The sequence below is a fragment of the Ovis canadensis genome, chromosome 2 (assembly GCF_042477335.2).
Source record: "Ovis canadensis isolate MfBH-ARS-UI-01 breed Bighorn chromosome 2, ARS-UI_OviCan_v2, whole genome shotgun sequence".
NCBI classification, from domain to species: domain Eukaryota; kingdom Metazoa; phylum Chordata; class Mammalia; order Artiodactyla; family Bovidae; genus Ovis; species Ovis canadensis.
This window is the reverse complement of record NC_091246.1, coordinates 213,550,331-213,572,448: the sequence shown is the minus strand read 5'-3', so window position 1 is coordinate 213,572,448 and position 22,118 is coordinate 213,550,331. Positions and strand designations below refer to the sequence as shown.

The window sequence follows — 22,118 nt, the reverse complement described above, 5'->3', positions numbered from 1 at the left end:
ACATGACTGAGCGACTGGCACATAATAACAAGGGGGATTTTTTAGGAAGATTTTACAGCGACCCATATTTCCTTCTCTTCAATTCTAGTATATGGATATGTTTGCCATGAAAAATTTCTTTCTGGGACTCTCTTCTCAGGTATTTTTTGCTTTTTGGTAATAATAAGGGTATATTAAAGAATATACTGTGGAGAAGGAAATGGCAACCCACTCCAGTACTCTTGCCTGGAGAATCCCATGGAGGGAGGAACCTGGTTGGCTACAGCCCATGGGGTCACAAAGAGTCGGACACTACGGAGCGACTTCACTTTCACTTTCACTTTCAAGGGGTATATTCTAGTGCTGCTGAGAGTGCTTAATTACCTTAATTCTCTTTAAGGAAGCACAGACTTGTTTGTATTCTGTTTCTAAGCAAGCTATTTGCACAGATGAAGATAGTATCTACTGTAGTAATAAATTTGGTCTGGTTAAGACTTTTTTAAGTGATATTCATCGTATATTAAAAGGTGAAGTTCTAAATGGATTAGACAATGGGATAGTATTTCAGTGGGATCATATTTAAATATAAGACTTGATTAAGATCATGTGGCCCTCATACATTATATGTTTCCTCAAATTTTACAGCGAATGTCAGTGAATGAAGGCCATGTGAACTGCACCTTTGGTGGAGTAGCAGTAAAGAACTTCAGTGTTGGGAGGCTAGATATACAAAATTTTTTAAATGTAGGGTTTTTTTTTTTCTTTGAAATCTATTTTAGTGCTTTTGTCATGATTACTTCTTTAATTAAAAAAGGAGAACCTTTTTTAAGATAGGGAAGACTGTATTAATGGTCGTTTCCAGTTTATAGACAAGTGATTTTGATATTAAATAATATCAAATATTATTTGATTAAACAATACTTATTAAGAAAGAAGTTAGATTCAAAGCAGAAAGCCATTTTCCCCGAACATTCTTTCCTTTTATAGTGTATAAACTAAGTCTGAACACATCAGGGAATTGAAATTATAGCTATAAAGATTAAATTGGGCTTATTAAAAGAGGGATTTGAAAATGGAGAATAGCGAGGTGATTATTTAAAAAGAAGATGGAAAGTTGGCTTTTAGTAAGATTGTAGAAATGTTACAATTCAAAGAAATAGAAAAAATAATCACAGGTTGATGTAAAAAACATGACGTTTGGAGAGAAATTGTTTTTAAGGTGTTGCAATTAAACACTTAGTAATGGCATAGAGATCGTTAGCAGGAGCTTTGGCATCTTGTAGCAAATGCTGAAAGATGGGCTAATGGATAGATTAATGAATTCTTAGAAGGATGTTGAATAGGCAGATTTTAATGCATTCTTACATTTATTAAAAAACATGTTTTTTAAAAAAAGTTATTTGCTAAATAGACCTTGAGTGGCAAATTACATGACTCTATCTGATGAAACTTTTTTTTGTATGTATTTATTTCTGGCTGTGCCAGGTTTGTGTTGTGCACAGGCTTGTCACTGCAGGGGCTTCTCCTGTTGTGGAGCTTGGGCTCTAGGTGCGTTGGCCTCAAGGCTCACAGGTTTAGTTGCCCTGCAGCATGTGGGATCTTCTAGAACCAGGGATTTGAACTGTCCTCTGAATTGCAAAGCGGTTTCTTAACCACTGGGCCTCATGGGAAGCCCCTGAAACGTTTGATGTTCATGAGATATACAGCGATATTCAAACATTTTAAAGCTTCTAAATTATATTTTCTCTTGGCAAATGGCTATGGCTATTAGAAATCACTGTGTAGACTTAAGTACCAATTTAGTGATTTTTAAAAATTAATTATTGGTGGGTGAATCTAGTAACCTGTTTAGGGTAGACAACCTAGAATTGAGTTGCTATCACAGAAGCCATTTATGTAGGCAGTGTGTACTTACTGAGCAGCTATTTACTTCTGGGCACTGTGCTAGGCTCTGGGAATAATGAAGAACAGGAAACTGTCCTTCTAGAAGCTCATTTCCTAAGAGGGAAGAGTGCAGAACAAGCAAAGTAGACTCTAATGAGGGTTAAAACAGGTAAATGCACAGAGTACCTCAAAAGAGCATGGAACTAACTGCCTCTGGGAATCTTAGTGGTGACAACTAAGCAGTGTTCTGAAGGCTGGGACTGGCCGGAGGAGGGGATACAAAGAGGAAGACACCCATTGTTCTGGACAGAGGGCCTGTCTTTGGTTAGGGTGAGACTGGAGGAGCTTGGGTGCTCAGAGCTGTGGGTAAAATCCTCCAGTTACTCATTTCCTTTCTTTTGAGTGCATCTCACTGCATAGATTATGGAGATTCCCAGGTGGCTCAGTGGTAAAGAAGCTGGCTGCCAGTGCAGGAGACACAGGAGATGCACGGCACATTCGATCCCTGGGTCGGGAAGATGCCCTGGAGGAGGAAATGGCAAACACCCCAGTATTCTTGCCTGGAAAATTCCATGGACAGAGTCTGGCGGGCTACAGTCCATGGGATTGCAAAGAGTCAGACAAGACTAAGCAATTGAGCACACGTGCACTGCATAGACTGTAGTCTTCTAAGGGAAAAAAAAGTTGTCTTTTACCATTAATATACTCTAGCTTCTCAGAAAATGATGGACTTGTCATAAGTGTTTAATAAATAAACGAATACTTGCCATTAAAGCTAGAATCACGTGGATGTGACATAGTGATTATAAATCAAATTTAGTACCTTCTTTAATAGCATGTTTATTCGTTAAAATAAATTCAAAATGATCGCAAAAGAATATGTTTGCAAAAATTAGATAAGTTTGTTTTATGATTTTATATTTTGGTATATTTTACTACACAGAATTTTAAAAGATACTTCTGGTTAATGATGGCAGAATACTGACATCTCTGTTCTCTCTAAACCAACTAAAAAGAATGAGGAGAATGAGAAACAGAAGAGAAACTCAGTCTTTGCTAACAAAACCTTATAATTTGAATGTATGAATTAGTATTATTTAAGTGCAGTGGGAATTGACCCAGGGCAAGAAAGGATGCAAGGAGAGATGCTGCTGCTGCTGCTGCTGCTGCTGCTAAGTCGCTTCAGTCGTGTCCAACTCTGTGCGACCCCATAGACGGCAGCCCACCGGGCTCCCCCGTTCCTGGGATTCTCCAGGCAAGAACACTGGAGTGGGTTGCCATTTCCTTCTCCAATGCATGAAAGTGAAAAGTGAAAGTGATGTCGCTCCGTCGTGTCCGACCCTCAGCGACCCCATGCACTGCAGCCTACCAGGCTCCTCCGTCCATGGAATTTTCAAGGCGAGAGTACTGGAGTGGGGTGCCATCGCCTTCTCCGCAAGGAGAGATGATTTCCTCTATATAACTCAAGCAGAGTGCTGGGAAACACCATGAGGACAAAACCAGTGATCCCCTCACTAGGAATGGCAAGGTTGGTATGTACATTGTGCTCCCTGAGTGGTGAGAGAGATGGGATTGAATAACAAACCGTATGTGTGCTAAGTCGCTTCGGTCGTGTCCAACTCTGTGCGACCCTATTGACTGTAGCTCACCAGGCTCCTCTGTCCGTGGAGTTCTTCAGACAAGACTATTGGAATGGGTTGCCATGCCCTTCTCTAAACAAGCTGTACAGTTGAACTATTTTTGCAAGAAGTTAAGCATAGAGCAGAAACTGGCAGCATGTAGCTATATAGCTGTGTATCTGGTCAGCTGAAGAGAAATAAAGCCTAAATGATCATCCTCCAAAATCTATGCCATGTGGGCCCTTTTGAGTAGGGGAGACTAGTCCAGCATTGAGTCAAGCCTTAAGGGAGAAATACTGGAGATGATCATTTTTAGAAAGACCTGAGAAAGTAAAAATTATGAATAAATAGTTCCTTATGGTAGGAGGCGGTCTGGAGAGTTGGGGTAAGACATGGCTCCTCTGAAACAGAAGTTTATAGATAGATACAAACGCTCAAGAAATAAATGATAAGATATAAGAGTGGAGCTAATGGAACCAAAGTAAGAAATAAAAGAGAAATGTATAGTTATTATAGAAATGAAGGTCACTTTCAAAGTAGCACATATACCTGATAGCTGAGGATAATGGAGGTAAACTTGAGAAATTTGAGCAATTCAAAATGGAAAAAGTAAAAGCCTAGAGACAGAGACAGATATGGAAGACAGTAAATTGAGCATGCCTATAATTGATACCCCTAAAAAATACAATAGAATAAATGAAATAGAAAAACAGTTTCAAGACATTAAGGAAGCGTTTCCCACAATAAAAAATGAGTTTAAATTCTAAAATGATTCCTAGACTTTATAAATTTAAAAATTAAAAAAAAATTATTTTGGCTACATCATGCAGCTTGCAGATCTTAGTTCCCCAACCAGGGGTTGGACCCAGGTCTGGCTGTGAAAGCGGCCACTGGATCACCAGAGAATTCCTATGAAGACTCTTATTGTTATGTTAAAATATGGGGAAAATATGACCTAAGACTTTATGTCCAGGCAAGCTTTAGTTTAAGTGTAATATCAATTGACATATTTTAAAATAGAAAAACCATGGCTTATTTTCAGTAAGTCAGCCCTTGATGGGCAAGATGGAGAATGGAGGTAAGTAAATTATAAACTATTGAATCCAGAGATGGATTGAAAACTAAGTTAAAAGATTAGTGATTAGCATCAAATAATTTTGAATATAGGACAAACATTAAAGTGTCGTAAGCTATAACAATGTAGAAATAACATAAGGAAGAAATACTGAGTTGGGATGATAGGTAGTTAACAAAAATGTAATTTTTTCTCATTCATAGCAAGGTCAATCACAGGAATGCTAACCACACTAACTTTCTTAGTTTGGAGTAAAGAAATGTGATTTAAAGGACACAGACTATAAATCTTCCAAGAAAACAGGCTATAAAATGAAATATGTAATAAAAAGATAGAATTGAAAGCTAAACAATACAAAAAATAAGGTAGTAAAATTAAGATGAAACATTTGTCATGTAAGTAAATATTAAATTATAAATTGGATGAACTCATTAAAAGAAAATGACTCAGATTGGAGGGGGGAAAAAACCCTGTTAAGAGATGCACTTAAAAAGGGAAAAGCAAGTAATATTTTAGTAAATATTTAGGCTTTGTGGCCGTACAGTCTGTTAGAGCTACTCACTTCTCCTGTTACAACATGGAAGCAATCATATACGATATACAAATGAATGAACAGGACAGTGTTCCAATAAAACTTTATGTACAAAAGCAGGCAATGGGTCGGATTTGTCTTATAAGCTAGAGTTTGTTGACCTGTGATCTTAAATAGTGCTTCAGAAAACCTGAGAGTAAAAGGATGGGCAAAGACTTAACCAGCGAATTCAGGTTCAAAAAATGAACTCCAGATACTAATATCAGACAAGGTTGAATTTAAGACAAATAACATCAATTGCCTTTTCTAATGATAAAAAGTGACAGTCTAATGATAATGAAATCTCTGTATCAAATAATATAGTTTTAAAATTTATAGAATAAATACAAGGGAAAATAAATAAGGTTATAGTTGGAGATTTTGTTTTATCCCTTGGTAGACAGAAAAAACAAACTAAATAACAGTGAATGTTAATAGCATGATATATGGTGTAACTAGCAAGATACCCTAGAAACAACAAATGCTTTTTTCCAGGAGCACCTATTAGTCCCCAAATAAAAATGCAGTCAAATCCAAAATCTGAGATATATGCAGGTTATGCTCTTTCTTTTTCTTTTTTCCTTGTGAAATATGTTTTTATTAGAATACAGGGGATGATTTGAGAAGTATCTCTGTGGGTTATGCCCCACCAGGGAGGTGTCCATTCCGATCTTCCTGGGATAGCTTTTGGAACTTCTTAGAGCTGCTTTTCTTGCTGCCAGCAGACTCTGAAGGCCCCCCTGCTTGAGTGGCTCCTCCAGGGAAGAGAATTTCCTCTTTTTCTTGGGGACACTCTTGTTTCTGACAGTTCAGGGTCACAAACTGGTTCCTCTTTGGGGAAAGATTTCTTCCTCTTGGGAAGACTTCCATGCTAGCTGTGTCTTCAAGATCACTGCTAACCAGCTTCTCCTTGGAAAAAGATTTCTCCTTCTTGGGTTTGGAAAAAGAGAGATAGGTCTCTCATCCCATTCTCCCGAGGAGTCTCCTGGGGCTTTTTCTTCACTGGGGTCCTAGCCTCCTGGGAGGCAGCCAAGCCCAGGGAACCAGAGTGTGTTCAAGCCGGCTCCCTGCAAGGTCCCAGACCTCTTTCCTTATACTCCTTTTCCACACAGCTGCTATTTTCTGATGATAGGAGGGCAGTTGCAGCTAGCTGTTTCCTTCCAGTGTTTCTTCTCCTGTTTCTCCAGCTTCCTAGTAATCTCAGCAGCTGCTCTCTGCCTGAACCGTTATCCTCCTTCATGACATCCAGATTCTTCTGTGGCATCTCTTCAGCCTCCTAGGGCAGGTGTTCCTCAGCTTGGTCGAGTTCTCCCCAAATATACTTGTGCAACCCTCAGAGAAGCTGTCCATTTGTGAGGAAGTACCTCATTTGTTTGCTAGGGGTCTGGAGAGGCAGCCTTTGTTCTTGGCAGTTGCTTGGTCAGTGAAGGCAGGATGGGAAATAGGTCCGTGTTTTGGAGTGTTACCCCTTGTCTTCAGGGCTCTGGAAGCTTGGTCCTTTGCTGGGCCCAGGGAATCAGTGAGACACCAATATGCTCCTTTTTCTTTTGTGTGCATGTGTGTGTGTGTGGAATCTCAGTTCCCTGACCAAGGATCGAACCTGTGTCCCTTGCAGTGGAAGCATGGAGTCCTAACCACTGGACTGCCAGGGAATTCGCAGTGGTCCTTACTCTCAACTAGAACTAAAACAAAGGGAAGCCTAAAACTGCCATCCAAAAATGTTACATAACTCTTGGGTCAAAGGAGAAATTAAAAAATAAAATCCAAATCAGCATATGTAGTACTACCTATGGGATATGATTAAAACACTACTCAGGAAAATTCATGGATGTAAACAAATTACTAAGCAAGAAAAGAATGAAAGTAAAAGAATTAAGGCCAAGAAGTTAAAAAAAGAGTGGAAAGAAAGCAGAAAGAAAGTATTAACAAATACAAGAGCAGAAATTGATGAATTAGAAAATATGTGGAGGTACTTCGCTCAGACAGTAAAGTGTCTGTCTGCAATGCAGGAGACCCAGGTTTGATCCCTGGGTTGGGAAAATACCCTGCAGAAGGAAATGGCAGCCCACTCCAGTATTCTTGCCTGGAAAATCCCATGGACGGCAGAGCCTGGTAGGCTACTGTCCATGGGGTCTCAGAGTTGGACACGACTGAGCGACTTCACGTCACTTCACTTCACTGATAATTCCAAGAGGTTTTTTTTTTTCTTTCTTTTTGCAGGAGAAAGTATATTGGTAAAAATATTAAGCAGATAAACTCCTGCTGAACCCAATCATGAACAAAAGGGGAAAGCACAAATATCACAAATGTGTATGGACATACGTAGAATACAAAGATGAGTCGAGGATATTTAGTAAATTAAGTATAAGAGGTCACATTGCTAAATTGTATACAGGTAAATTTGAAAACCTGATCTGCACAAAACACTGCCCAGGCAACCTTCTAAGGAATGTTACAACTCCAGTGCTTTTTAACTTGTTCAGGAACATAGATTTTATAAATTGTTTTTTAAAATATTAATACCTAATTCTGCCCAGGCACACACACAGAATAAAACTCTAGACATTCTCAAAATACAAAAATCCTCAATATTAGCAAATATAGCCCAGTCTACATTAGAAGAGTAATGCGTGATGACCAGGTTGCTTTCATCCCAGGAGTGTAAGAGTACAGTATCAGGAAGTACTAAATAGTAAATATTTTTAGTATATATTTTTTAAAGTGCAAGAGAAAAATGATCATTTCCCTGGAAACTGAAAAAAAATTTGGTAAAAATTAGCTGTCAATTCTGAGTTTGTTTTTTTCTTAATAAAATAGGAATTACTTCATACTTCCTTAACATAACACAGAAGTCAGCATTTTACTGCCATTGACTGGAAGCAATTCTTATTTAAAATTAGGAGTAACAGTGGCTGCTGTTATAAACATTGGTTCAACAGTTCTAGCCAGTTCAAATAGGGAAAAAGGATACATGAACATTGGCAAGCAAGGGGGAATCATCAGTCTTAATAGACATGATGCCTCCTGGGATATGTCAGAATAAAAAGTGAATGTTACCCTTCATGTAATTTATAAAATATTCTTATCCATCTAGATAAATAGGCTGCTTTTTTTCATAATGGCAATCAAATTGAATATGTAAATTCCTTTTTTCAGTTAGTTATATCCAGCCTATTTATTTCCTGAATTTCATATAGATTTACTTAACTAATTCATGAAAGATTTATGTTTGCCAAGTAGATGAGCAGGCCAAAGAGAGTGTAAAAATGAAACTGCATGGGTTTGCTTTGAAATAATTTGCTGTACTGAACATCTAGACCTTCATGGCAGCTGAATTTAAATTTTTAGTCCAGCTTTTCTTCCTTGCCTCCTAATAAAGTGAAAAGGCAAAGTTCTTATTTTTGTTTTTCATTGATGCATGATTAGGTTTACTCAGTAATGTGTGATTTTTTTATTACCCAAGTTAATATTTCAGATTTTTTTCTACTGATGTAAGTGAAATGCTTCTTAAAGGTAATATAAATTTTCTACCTTTATCATCAGCAGGTAAAATGTAGTAATAATAAGAACTTTATGAGTAATAACTCTCATTTGTTCAAGGCATGGTACTTAGTGTGTTGCATGCTTTGTGTGATTTGATCCCTGAAGCAACCTCATAACATAGCTACTAATATTATCTCTATTTTACAGATGAGAAAACCAAGGTTAAATGATTTGTCCAAGGTAAACACTGTAGTTATCATGGCAGATCTCTGACTTAAGCAAACATATCTTTTGACTCTTCAGGGATTTGTGTATCTTGTCATTCACTGATGTAAGGAGTTTTTTATTTAGTTTCGTAAAGGGGAGAGTGCTTCTCGAGGTTTTCTGTAGCTGATGTCTAAGCTGTTCATCATTTGTCTTGGTGACTTCTGGAGTGTGGAGCAAGCAGGTTGGACCACAGCAGCCCCCTATGTCCTAATGTGACCGATCAGTTGTTTCAGTTTCCTTGTAGACGGTATGGTGTTATCATACATGTAACTCCGAGACCTTTTGTGTGTTGAGAGGTAGTGACTACTGTGTGATTTCTTCCTTCTGTCTTATTAAGCTTCCAGAGACTCATCAGCCATGGTAATTATACTATCTGGTGTAGTTGGGAGCATTCTGTGGTGCAGAGCACTCAACTGAATGGTGGAAATGTGGTAGTGACTAGTCTTTGGGCTCAAGGCTATAGTCTGGATGGGACAGGTGTGGGGGAGTATTAGAGGGAAAAATAACTTTTAAAAAACAGGAATTTGTTCTTTTTTAATATTTCATAGAAATATTTTGTTACAATTTGCTAAATATTTTGCCAACACATCAGAAAATGTAGAATATCTGGGGGAAGTTTTGGGTCTGGAGAGCTCATTCCATTGCCATTTTAAAGAGATTTGAGTTCTGAAAATCGGCATAAGGTAAAACCATCAGTAAAGAAAAAAAAAAAAAGGACCCGTCACCTTATAACATGAGTTTGGTGGAAGAACCCTGCTATTTTGAGGTATTTACACGAGTTAAAGCAAAAATTATTAGTTCAATTTGGAGTGGTAGGTTAACTTAATATTTTGTGTCTTATTTGAATTCAATACTGGGATGTTGGATTACAGTGAAGAATCCATCCTGTTAGGAAGGGTGATACCCTAGCATTTTACTTCCCAGGTGAGCAAACTTTGCTTATTTCTATTTGTTAACTAGGCCTTTTGATATTTTTGTAGACAATCTGCTTCATCTTGATTCTGCAGCATTCCAAACTGTGGTATCCTTGGGGTTCTCTTAACATTGCTATGGTGCAGAAGATTTAAAATCAGGTATGGCTGTGGGGCCCAAAGTCCCTCAGTGAAATTCTCAACTTAAACCTGCCTTATACTCTCTGATTTATCATTTGGGTTTCTTTTTTTGTGGTGGTCTTTTAGCTGATGTTCACAAGGAATAGAGTCACGTGATGTATGAAGGGAAACATATACACTTCTCTGAGGTTGACAATAAGCCCTTGTGCTCATATAGCCCCAAACTGTGCAAGCAGCGGCGACTCAACGGCTACGCTTTCTGTATCAGACACGTTCTGGAGGACAAGACTGCCCCCTTCAAGCAATGTGAATATGTGGCCAAGTATAACAGCCAGCGCTGCACCAACCCCATTCCTAAATCGGAGGACCGCAGGTAAGCGCTGACAGTGGGGAGCAGCCTTTGATTGAATCAGCAAGCTTGGAAGTTGGTTCTGTTTTGTTTGATGTGTGATATGATGAATTTAAATGTTGAGTTCAGGGGTTAATCTAAGTAAACTTTAGAATGGTTCTAAAGATGAGAGATGGCAATTTTTAGCAAATGGAATAGTAACTTTGGAGAATTCTTTGTGAAGTATGTTTAAGTGTGTAAAATTTTTTTTTTTTTTTTGCTTGAAGTCTTGGTACTGATATTCTTGGTTTACAGCCTTAGAAAGTATTTTCTGATTTTTCTACTTAGGATTTCGTCAGCCTAAATGAGACAAATGATAGGAACTACTTTGTTGTTATAGTTAATGATAATAATTTTGGAATTTTTAAATCTGCACTTGAAAGGTAGCAAATGATATATACTTATTGAAAAAGCATTATTCAAAAGAATGATTACTTGAATCATTCAGAAAATTTATTTCCTCTCAGGCTTCTTTGGTTAAAAAGAGTTCCCTATAAACTATGTTTACTATAATTTAGAACCTGTATTTTCATAGTAAAGTAGGCTTTATGACTGGGATTGTGAATTTGAGTTAAAGAAAATAATGAGATGTTTTTAAAGGAGTTTTATGCTGATTATTCATCTTTCATATACTTAGGAAAATTTATACTGTATTCACATATAATCTCTCTTTTTATGTCTCTTTTTGTCAGTTCTTCAGAAACCATGTTGATCACTGTAGAATATTACAGAGAGATGCATGCTTCTTTTCCTGAAAGTTTCAAATACTTGTCTTTAGGTAGAAAATTTGAACTTTTTACTTCTATATTAAAAAAATACATATACAACCTTTATTTTTTGTTCCTATATATAAACAAATGTCACCTGTGTAAATTGGTTGAAAAGGATTCATGTATTTTGTATGTCATGGTGAGCAGCTTATAAACTTTTAGGCTGAAATAAATAATTTGTGTTGATAAATATCCCACCAAAATGAGTACAGCATAATGTGGTGATTTGGAAATACTCTCTTAGAATATCTAATGAGCACTTCAGGTTTCAAATTACAATACCTGAAAGTTAGAAACAGCTGTTTAGTGAGGAAAGGAATAAAATTTTAATCTCAGGTGAGAAAGGTACTAGTATATTAGGCTAACCATGTCTGTCCAGTTGGTTTTAGCTGACTAAAAATAATTTCTTACTCCTACCCCTTTTTAACTTGAAGAATGAATGGACTGGGATTATTTTTATTACTTTTTTCACATCAAGATCCGTTATAATCACATTTCTATAATTTTGTCTTAAATTCAGTTTATCAGAGGTGCAGTTTTTGTCAACCTTGGATTTTTTTTCCAATTCAGTTGAAAAGTATTATCTTAACAGCAGATACCAAGAAGTAAACTGAGAGTCACTCTGAATTTCTCCAAAATATTAATTCTCTGAATTAATTTAATATGTCTTCACCTTTATTTTCAAAGTAATTTTCTTTTTTTTTTAAGAGCAAGAAAGGAAAGGACTTTTGTGTTGCTCTGTCAGGAGAATCTGGGCTTAAAAAGTACTGAGTTATATATTTTTTCAAAATTGGTCCAAGACCATATGAACACAAATGCTGTTAATATTTTTGTGTTTTTGTTGTTGTAGGGCTGTTTGAAAACAGATTAAAGTAGATGTTGGTAGGAAGTAATATTCTTACTTAACCTCAAGAAACCCAGGTTAAATTCATATCATAATATGTTTAAAGCTGTGTATAAATGTAATATTTTTAACTATACTATCTGACACAATGTAGAAAAGATTAATATTAATATTTTTTTGAAAATAAGCTTTTATCATCGTTAAGGGTTGGACACTTAGGGATTTGAAATGATTTTATGTATAGTTTTAGAAAACAAATTCCCAAGGACTTTAATTGACAAAAATATCTTGTCAGTAGTCAGCTAGAAGAAGTGCATAACTTACCTGGTGTGTATTATAAATGCTAACTTGTGAATTCCATCTTTTGGATAGAATAGTGTTAAGTTCAGTTAGAAGTACTGGTATAATTAAAAAGTAATGTCTATTTTCTAATATACTTTTACAGTGGAAAGCTAAGGCCTAGTACTGTAGCCTTGATATTTCAGAGATAAATGGTTATATTAAATTGGTTATTTTATATAGTATTGTAAATTTAAATTTGGTATAGTTTTATATATATATATTTATTTAGTAGTATGTATTTACCAAGAAATTTTCTTGTTTCCTATATTCTTTCCTAAAACAGCTCCAGATATAATTCATATATGAATCAAGTTTCCCATTTGAAGTATACAGTTCAGTATTCTCTAATGTCTTTATAGGAGTGTGTAACTATCAACATAGTCTAATTTGACATTTTCAGCCCCACAGAGGAACACGTTTTCAGGCATTTCCCTGTATTCTTTTTGACTGGAAATTCATATTTACACACTTACTTTAAATATACACTTATTTTAAATGCTGTTCATAACTAAGCAAGCTGTTGTAATTCTAATTATGTGGTCGCAGTGTGACAGTGGCTGGAGTGGGCTGAGGGTGGGGTTGAAGGAGGACTGTCCCTGTGGCTTGGCCTCCGCTGGGTTAGGTGATGCACGAATAGTAGTCTCATTTACCAGTCTAGACGGCCCATGTCAATGAGCAGAGCAGCTCGATTTCTAAACTTAAAAAACCCCACTTCATTACTCCTCTCTAAAAATACTAATCCTTTTGATAATTTGAAAATGAGTAGAAAACAACAAAAACCATCAACACTTTGTTGGGAAGCTTAATACAATTATACCTGAAACCCTTTTCCTTATTAGCTGTAGTTTTACGAATCTTTTCTATTTAGAGTAGGTAGGACCTAGCTCAAACCTGCTAGTTACACACACATACACGTGCAGTGCAGAGTCTCTTTACAGTCCAGAAAGCTTTTTCAAAATAGTTGTATTTACAATGAAAGAGTGAGACAAAGCAGCAAAACCATGTGTCCTTATTTTTGGTGAATCTGTGTATTTAACAGTTTTTAAAACGCTTTTCTGTTGCAGCCCAGTGAGTTTGGAAATTGACATTATTTACGTTATTGCCTTTTTCCCCAAACTATGTTCTATGAGATATGCTGCAGTAAAAATAGGCGCCATTTTAAGTAAGTTTGGGAAACAGTGCCACATGGGTACATTTCTACCCTTGGAGTATAATGCACATATCATATAAGATGCTTTGAGAGATTGTTCAGCAGAAACAAATGATATAATTATTATCTCTTTCTGTTTAAGCCAGCATTTTCCCAAATTTATTTAAGCATGGCATACTTGTCAGCATACCTTAGAACTGCATGAGGTGTGCCAGTTTGGGAAATACTACTTTTCTATTTCCTAGAGAAGGAAATGGCAACCCACTCCAATATCGTTGCCTGGAAAATCTCATGGATGCAGAAGCCTGGTGGGCTACAGTCTATGGAGTTGCAAAGAGTTGAGCATGACTTCAACTAAACGACAAATGACTTTTCTATTGGTTAGAAACCTCTATAGGTTTTCAGTGTAATTTTATTCAAATAACATGCATTCTTAATAAGAGTCTTCAAGAGCTTTGATTTTTTTTCTTCTATTTTTTAAAATTGAAGTATAGTTGATTTGCATATTAATTTCTGCTGTACAACACAGTGATTCAGTTATACATACATGCATTCTGTTTTATATTCTTTTCCACTATAGTTTATCACAGGATATTAAATATTGTTACCTGTGCTAAATGAGCTTTGATTTTTAGTTTAAGTCTTAGCTCTGTCACTTTCTATGTAGGTGGTTTTGGGTAAGTTAATTTATGTAAAATTTAGCTTCCTCATCTGTATAAAGGGCATTATTTTGGTACCTACTGCAGGTAGAAGTTAGAAGAGATAATTCATGTACTCAACACATGGCTATTGAGAAACTCATTTAACTGTAATCACACCAACTAGTTGTATTATTTTCTCCTCTTCTGTGTGTGTGTGTGTGTGTGTGTGTAGAACACACAGTAGACATTTGACATTCTTAAGTGTTATGTCATAAGATCTTTGTGAATCTCTGATACTTGAATGGCATTGGGACATGTGATTTTTTTCTCTGGAAGAGAATTAGGGTTAAGTGATCCTTTAGATTCCTGATGGGCTACTTTGTATGCTATAAATAGAGAATAACAAAGCCACATGAGAACCAATAGGTAGGTGCTTATCCAGGACCACTCACTATTTGAATGACTTGCTTCTGTCTGGCAGCCTCTTTGCATGTGCAATTCATTTATTTGCTTTAGCAAAACTGCACAGACTTTGCGGATTGCTTGAGGGTAATGGAAGTTGTATAAATTACATCCACGAATGCAGAGTTATTATAGTCATGCATTTTGAGCATACAAGGATTCACATTTTATGATATGTAGCTTTGTATTGTACTTTTCTCAAGATGTATTATGAACAGTCTCCTGTATATGTGTGTATTTTTATAGGTACTGCAACAGCCACTTGCAGGTACTTGGCTTTATCCCGAAAAAAGAGAGGAAGAAAAAGAATGACCCTATAGATGAGGTCAAGGTCAGGCACCAGATGGATACCATGGCCTTTAGCCTGACAGTGCCCACACTGGCCTTGAAGATGCCCAATGGACTGGATGGAATGTCCCTCTCTCCACCAGGGGCAAGGGTCCCTGTCCACTACCTGGAAACCGAGTTGGAAGACCCCTTTGCTTTCAACGAGGAAGATGATGACCTAAAGAAAGGGGCAACTGTGAGAAAGAAGTTGCAGAGCAAGTTGGCCCAGAATCGGCAGCGCCAGAGAGAGACAGAGATTTTAAAAGTTCGGCAAGAGCACTTTAGTCCCCCTCCTGCCCCTTCTCAGCAGCAGCCTCCGCAGCAGCACTCCCACCTGTCACCTTTACCCACTTTAAAACCTCCAGCGCCACCACAGGGTGTAGTCTGCAAGTCACCTCAACCTCAGAACACCAGCCTACCAATGCAGGGAGTGGCCCCCACCACACACACTATAGCACAAGCAAGGCAGTTGTCTCACAAGAGGCCTCTGCCCCTCCTGCCATCCAGTAGGGCTCCCGCCGTGGACCCGCCCAGGACTGACCGGGTCCTTATGAAAGCCACAGCCTTCTCTCCACACTTCTCTTGTATAAGTCGACTGCAGAGACTGGTGAAACTGTGCACCCAAAAGCATCAGTTGGACACTGATCTGTTTCCCCATTTAGGTGAGTTACCATTTCTTTTACCGTGTCATATAAGTGTGTAATATAACGAAATGTGCCCTTTTGCACAAGGTTTTATTTTCATAGCCTTCTCATATGTAATAGGGGTAGAAGAATACTTGGACAGACTGTCCAATCAAGACTCTGTATTTAGATAAATCACCTTAAGATAAACATGCTACTGGAGAGAACAGTAATTGGTGAACAGGATAGAGAAAAATAGGAGCTGGGAGTTTAGAATTCCAGTTACAGCTTCTAGTAGGATAGTAGCAATAATGGAAGCAGTTGTGTTTGGTTTATACTTCTGAGAGCTCAGTCCTTGTGTGTCTAATGAAGTTCTTGACATGTCTTATCACAGAACTTTGGAATAAAGATAGTATTGTTGGCATCTGCTGACAGTTTTCTAAAAAAAAATTCTTAAAGTAATGCCTATTCATGATTTAAAAGCAAAAAGTTACAGAAAACTGTAGTGGAGACAAATATCTATCTTTGCTTTGTTGTTTCTGAGTTTTCTACTTAATCAAGAAAATCCTCTGATAGCAAATTTATACAGATATTCTACATATTCTGTTAATAGTTTGATTGTTTTATTTTTGTTCATTTAAACCTTTGATACATTTGGAATTTATTCTTGTGTTGTGAGCTATGATTCTAACTTTAGGAAAGATTATTTGCATGAGATATGACAGCAATAGAAAAATGGGAAAAGGATGGGAATAGAAGAAGAAGAAATATAAATGGTCAATAAACAAATGAAAACCTCAATCCTCCTAACAGATGGGGAAACGCAAATTAAAATAACAATCAGTTACCATCAGATTAGCAAAAATTATATCCGTTGTTAATGAGAATATGGGATCTCATACGTGGCTGGTGAGTAATGCAACAATATCTACTAATTAAAAGTATATGTATAGTCAGCAAGCTCACTTTTGGAACTCTGTGTATTTAAAAAAATACCAGAATATAAGGGTATGTGTCCCAGGATGTTTATTGCAGCATTACTTGCAATACTAAAAATCTGCAAACCACCTTTATAACCTGTGGGAAATTTTGAGTAAATTCTAATATGTATACATTTTATGAAGGTATTACACAGCTATTTAAAAAAATAAGTAAAAAATAAAAAGAATGAGTGAAATCTCTTTTACCTGGATGTATCCATGATATCGTAACAAGCAGAAAAATACCGTGGTATTGTACTGTCCCATTTTTGTAAAAGTAAGCAAAATGAATAAACAAAGGACACTAGTGTATCTGTTGATCAAGCATGTGAATAAATGTTTGTCTCTTTGTTACAAGCGTAAAGTGTGAATGAATGTACACTATTAGGCTGTTAACATTGGCTGCCATATGGGATGGAATTGGACAGGATGTGTTTTTAGGGAGATGGGAGTGATAACTCTTATATAGCTTTATATTGTTTCACTCGTTATTAAGCAATGTAGGACATTTGTTGGGCTTCCCAGGTGACTCAGTGGTAAAGAATCTACCTGCCAATGCAGGAGACGTAGGTTCTATTCCTGGGTTGGGAAGGTTCCCTGGAGAAGAAAATGGCAACCACTCTCGTATTCTTACCTGGAGAATCCCATGGACAGAGGAGCCTGGTGAGCTACAGGCTATGGGGTCATAAAGAGTCAGACAGGACTTAGCAACTAAACAACAAAACTTGACTTTTGTTTATTAAAGAAACTACTGAAGCTTACAGAAAAAATATATAGATAAGCAAATATAACAAAGCAAGCCTTGTTAGTACTTATTTGTTAATACTTTGGCATGTTCTTTCAGATATATGAAATTAAATTCCTGCTACATGTACAGTATTATAACCTATTTAAAAATTTTTATAATGTATTAAGTTAGTAATTTTTCATACACAACATAATTTGTCACAGCTGAATTCTCTTTCTAATTTAAATCATTTCCACTTTATTTAATTATAAAGTATTGCAGCTGTATAGCCCTTACAGTAAAATAATTACCATCACATCTTTAATTTTTCCTTCAAATAGATTCCTGGAAGCAGAATTGCTGATTCCAAGCTTTTTCACTTTTTAAAAAGGTTTTTGATATGTATTGCCGAATTGGCCTTCAGAATTGTTTTTTCAGTTTACTTTTCTTTCAGCAGTGTATGAGTTTCTCTACCTCTTTATAGACCTGGATATTAGATATTATTATTATTATTTTGCCTTTACTAATTTGATAGAAAATTTGGCAGTACATATAAAAAGCTTCTGAGGTGTGCTTTAATACTTTAGACCAGTATTTCTCAAATTTTTGGACTTAGAATCACTGTATTTGCACTCTCAAAAGTTGTTGAGGTCACTGTCGAGATTTTATATATGTGAGTTATATCTGTTGCTAGTTACTGGATTAGAAGTTAAAACTGAGAAATTTAAAAATTACTAATTCATTTAAAAATAACAGTAAACTTACTGCATGTTAACATGTTCTTTTTATGAAAAATAACTTTCCAAAACAAAAACAAATATAATGGGAAGAAAAGCATTTTTTGACCTTGTTTAGCAAATCTTTGTGGCCACCACTGTGTAGCCTATGGGATGGATCTTAGTTCCCCGACCAACAGTTTGAACCTGTGCTCCTGCAATGGAAGCATGGAGTCTTAACCACTGGACCATAAGGGAAGTCCCTGTTCAGCAAAACTGAATGTCTGGTGTAGCAGAAGACAGCTAGATATCTGCATTCATTGTGTCCTGATTGAATGTGGTTTTGGTTAGTAGATAAAAAGAAGGCTTTACACATTTGTTGTAGGAAAAGGAGGGCAGGTATTTTAATCGTTTTTTTCCAAACAATTGTAGATATTTGTAATTGGTTCTTCACCATAACTTGACAAGTGATAGTTTTTAAAGATTAGTTTCAATGTGAAATCTGAAACCATATCAAGGAATTTTGCATACAGTTACATTAAAATCCATTGATTTGCCTTGTACTTTGAATGAATATCTTACCCATGGATGATATTGTAACACCGTATGTTGGTCATTTGGTAAATACTGGCTTACTTAATTACACACATGTCCCAAATGTTGACATATTTTGTTATATTAAAATTTTAGGTTGCATTCATTAATATTAACACTAATCATATCAGAAAAATCTGACTCAAGAATTTGTTATACCATTAGTGATAAATTCAAGTTTTACTCCAGAACTGAGCTTTGGTTTGCTTTTTTTCATTTCATTGTAAGTCACTGTGTGGAACATATTGACAACTAGTACAGTTTTCTGCCCCTCTTGATTCATGCTAAGGCATCAGCAGTTTGACCCACCATGGTTTGTTGTTGTTTTCATCAACAGTGCAAATGTCACCACAGTAAAAAAGGCAAATGATATCTTAATATTGTTTTGAAGGTAGTATTGACCTAGAGGTCTCCCCAGAAGGGTTTAAGGGACCTCTGGGGATCTGTAGGCCAAACTTTGAGTAAAAACTGCTATTCTAGATTAATAATGTAGTTTTGACTATTGGTTCATACTGCCTTTTTTGGACATATGTATTTCCTATTTTATCTTGTCAATTTTTTCATCCACTTTTATTAAGCATTTCTCTTTTTACTTGATAGGTAAGGGCCTTTTACACATATTTCATGTTTGTTGCAAAGCCTCCCCTCCCTCCCATTTGTTATTTGCTTTTAGTACCCATTATAAAGGCTTTCCACTCCAGTACTCTTGCCTGGAGAATCCCATGGACGGAGGAGCCTGGTAGGCTACAGTCTATGGGGTCGCTAAGAGTCGGACCCGACTGAGCAACTTCACTTTCACTTTTCACTTTCATGACTATTCAAACTATCAGGTCATCTTAAAAAGTTACTTTCTCTAACTAAAATAACTATTAATTTGTTAAAGAATAAGTTTAAAAAAAGTGATCACATCATTAGCTTCAGGATGTTGAAAGGTGAATTCTTTCAAACACAAAGTGACACTTAAGGCACCTTTAAAAATTAGAACATGAACTGTTATTTTTTAAGTTTCCATAAAAGTCAAAATAATGTCTACTAAGTCGCCTATGCTTTTTCTGAAAAAGTCAAGATCTAAGTCATAAGAACTGAGATTGAAGTGCTTCTCCTGTTGTAAAATTAACTGTCCAGTAAAGCAGGAGAAGGAAATGGCAACCCACTCCGGTTTTCTTGCCTGGAGAATCCCAGGGACAGAGGAGCCTGTTGGGCTGCCGTCTATATGGTCGCACAGAGTCAGACACGACTGATGCAACTTAGCAGCAGCAGCAGCAGCATAAAGGTTTTGGAATTTGGAGGTTAAAATTTTTTATGTAAACTCTCTCTCTCTCTCTGTTTTTAAGATTTCTTTTTGAATCAGTGTTTTTTTCCTCTCCCTTTGTTTAGGCTGTCTTCATTCCAAGAAAACATATATATATATGTATATGTATGTATTTACCAACGTTTTCTTTAGTCCTTTTGTTATTTCAGTCATCTATTTGGAACTCTTTAGGCATTAGTTTTGAGGCAGAGACCTAAGTTTTCTTTGCACATCTGCCTCTGGTTCCAGCTTTTACCCACATCATTTGGTAAATTTTTATTTGTATTTCTATTTATTTCTAGATACTGATAATATTTTAGCTTTTGAAATTTTATGTTATGTTGAGGGCTGACTTTCAGTCATTTTGAACAGAACTAAAACTCATAGAAAAGTGTTGTCTTTTTATTTTTAGAAAATGTAAATGTTTGAGGAACTCAAGTTTTTGGTTTTAATTTTTATTTTATTTTTTTAATTGGAGGATAATTGTTTTACAATGTTTTGTGTTCTCTGCCACCAAGTTTTTAAAACAGGTTATTTTGGAGAAACCAGAAATTGTAATGTAGTGTTACAACCAAGTCTGCATTCATGTCAGCAAAGAATACTTAAAGGAAAACGCAGTTAAATACTGCATTTGGCTCCTCCCGTCCCGTTTGGGTTGGTTATCTCAATTAGTTACGTTGAAACTGGTGATAATGAAGCCAAGATCAAAGGTTTGCTTTATTGGACAGTTAATTTTACAACAGGAGAAGCACTTCAATCTCAGTTCTTATGACTTAGATCTTGGCTTTTTCAGAAAAAGCATAGGTGACTTACTTAGTAGACATTATTTTGACTTTTTAGGGAAAATTAAAAAATAACAGTTCATGTTCTAATTTTTAAAGGTGCCTTAAGTGTCACTTTGTGTTTGAAAGATTCAACATCCTGAAGCTAATGATGTGATCACTTTTTTTTTTTACTTACTCTTTAACAAATTAATAGTTATTTTAGTTAGAGAAAGTAACTTTTTAAGATGACCTGATAGTTTGAATAGTCATCTTGGAACTAGGTTTAGAGTTTCTTTATGCTGGTGGCAATGTTATTTAATTTTAAGCATTTCTAATTTGCATTTCGGTGAACCTTTTCTTAATTTCCTAGTTTGGCACATGTGAACTAGTGGCTTAGACAATAAAGAATCTGCCTGCAATGCAGGAGACCCAGGTTTGGTCCCTGGTGGCGAAGATCCCCTGGAGAAGGGAATGGCTACCCATTCCAGTGTTCTTGCCTGGAGAATTCTATGGATAGAGGGGCCTGATAGGCTACAGTCCATGCAGTTGCAAAAGAGTTGGACATGACTAAGCAATTATATTGGACATTAAACTCATTTGAATTATGGAAGGAATCTGTGAGATCCTTTATAACTAATTGTGCATATTAAAGACTGTCTCTGATTTTTGAGGGTCTCAAGAAGGAAGACATTGAGTACTAGTCATCAGGGTGTCTAATTAAAGTTTCATAGTGGTTTTGAATATGTTAAGTAGTCCACACACTGTTGTATTTTAGACTATGCAGAATCAGTATTTATCAAGACCTCTTCAAGATAAAAAACTTTTAAAAAGGCAGAACCTTTATGTTGGAAGCTAATAATTATCCAGTCATTAAAAATAATGCGTTTAACAAAATGAATAAGCATTATTCATAGTCTGTTTCTCTGCTTTTCCTTCTAATCTTGTTTTCAAAATGGAACTCAAAATGTGACAGCTTTTGTTTAACTAAAAGAAACCCCAGTAACATTAGAAATAGAACGTTGCTACCCTGCCCCTGAGGACAGGAGGAGAATGGGATGACAGAGGATGAGATGGTTGGATGGCATCACTGACTCAATGGACATGCATTTGAACAAACTCTGACAGTGAGGGACAGGGAAGCCTGGCATGCTGCAGTTCATGGGCTCGCAAAGAGTTGGGCACAACTGAGTGACTGGAAACAGTCCTGCCCTTCTCTCTTCCCCTGGGGAACAAAAGACTGGGCACATCCCTGCATTGTGGATGGAGTTCTTTCCTCCAGAGATGTTGTTGGGAGAGGGGGGATGCAGTGTGCCTGGCTTTTAACAATTTATTTGAGGGCCCTTCTTTGTTGTGGTATAGAACGAGTCCGGTGGTACCTTTTGGCTTTTTCTTGCCTGAACATACATTAGGCTTCTTTGCCCGTTGCCTTGAATATCTCTTCTGGTTTTCTGACATTATTTTAGTGTATATGTTTTGACACTCAAGAAATTCTACCCTTTATTTTTTTCTGACTTGAACTCTGCAGTTTCTTCTCCCTTTGTGAGGCATCCTGTAGAAGTTCCTCTGAGC

At 36.5% G+C, this 22,118-nt stretch overlaps 1 protein-coding gene across 12 annotated transcripts in view; it reads left to right on the top strand.

Annotated features, from left to right (window-relative positions):
* INO80D (INO80 complex subunit D) overlaps positions 1-22,118 on the top strand; it is a 60,665-nt gene that overhangs the window by 9,686 nt on the left and 28,861 nt on the right. For 4 of the 12 annotated variants that reach the window (XM_069578095.1, XM_069578096.1, XM_069578101.1 and 1 more), the window contains exons 2-4: positions 9,859-9,951; positions 10,057-10,303; positions 14,774-15,516. In XM_069578095.1, the coding sequence (XP_069434196.1) occupies positions 10,086-10,303; positions 14,774-15,516 (961 nt within the window). In that variant the 5' untranslated portion in view covers positions 9,859-9,951; positions 10,057-10,085. Of the gene's footprint in view, positions 1-2,806; positions 3,392-9,858; positions 9,952-10,005; positions 10,304-14,773; positions 15,517-22,118 lie in introns of those variants that run through there. The other 8 variants (XM_069578105.1, XM_069578106.1, XM_069578107.1 and 5 more) reach the window with 5 other exon arrangements.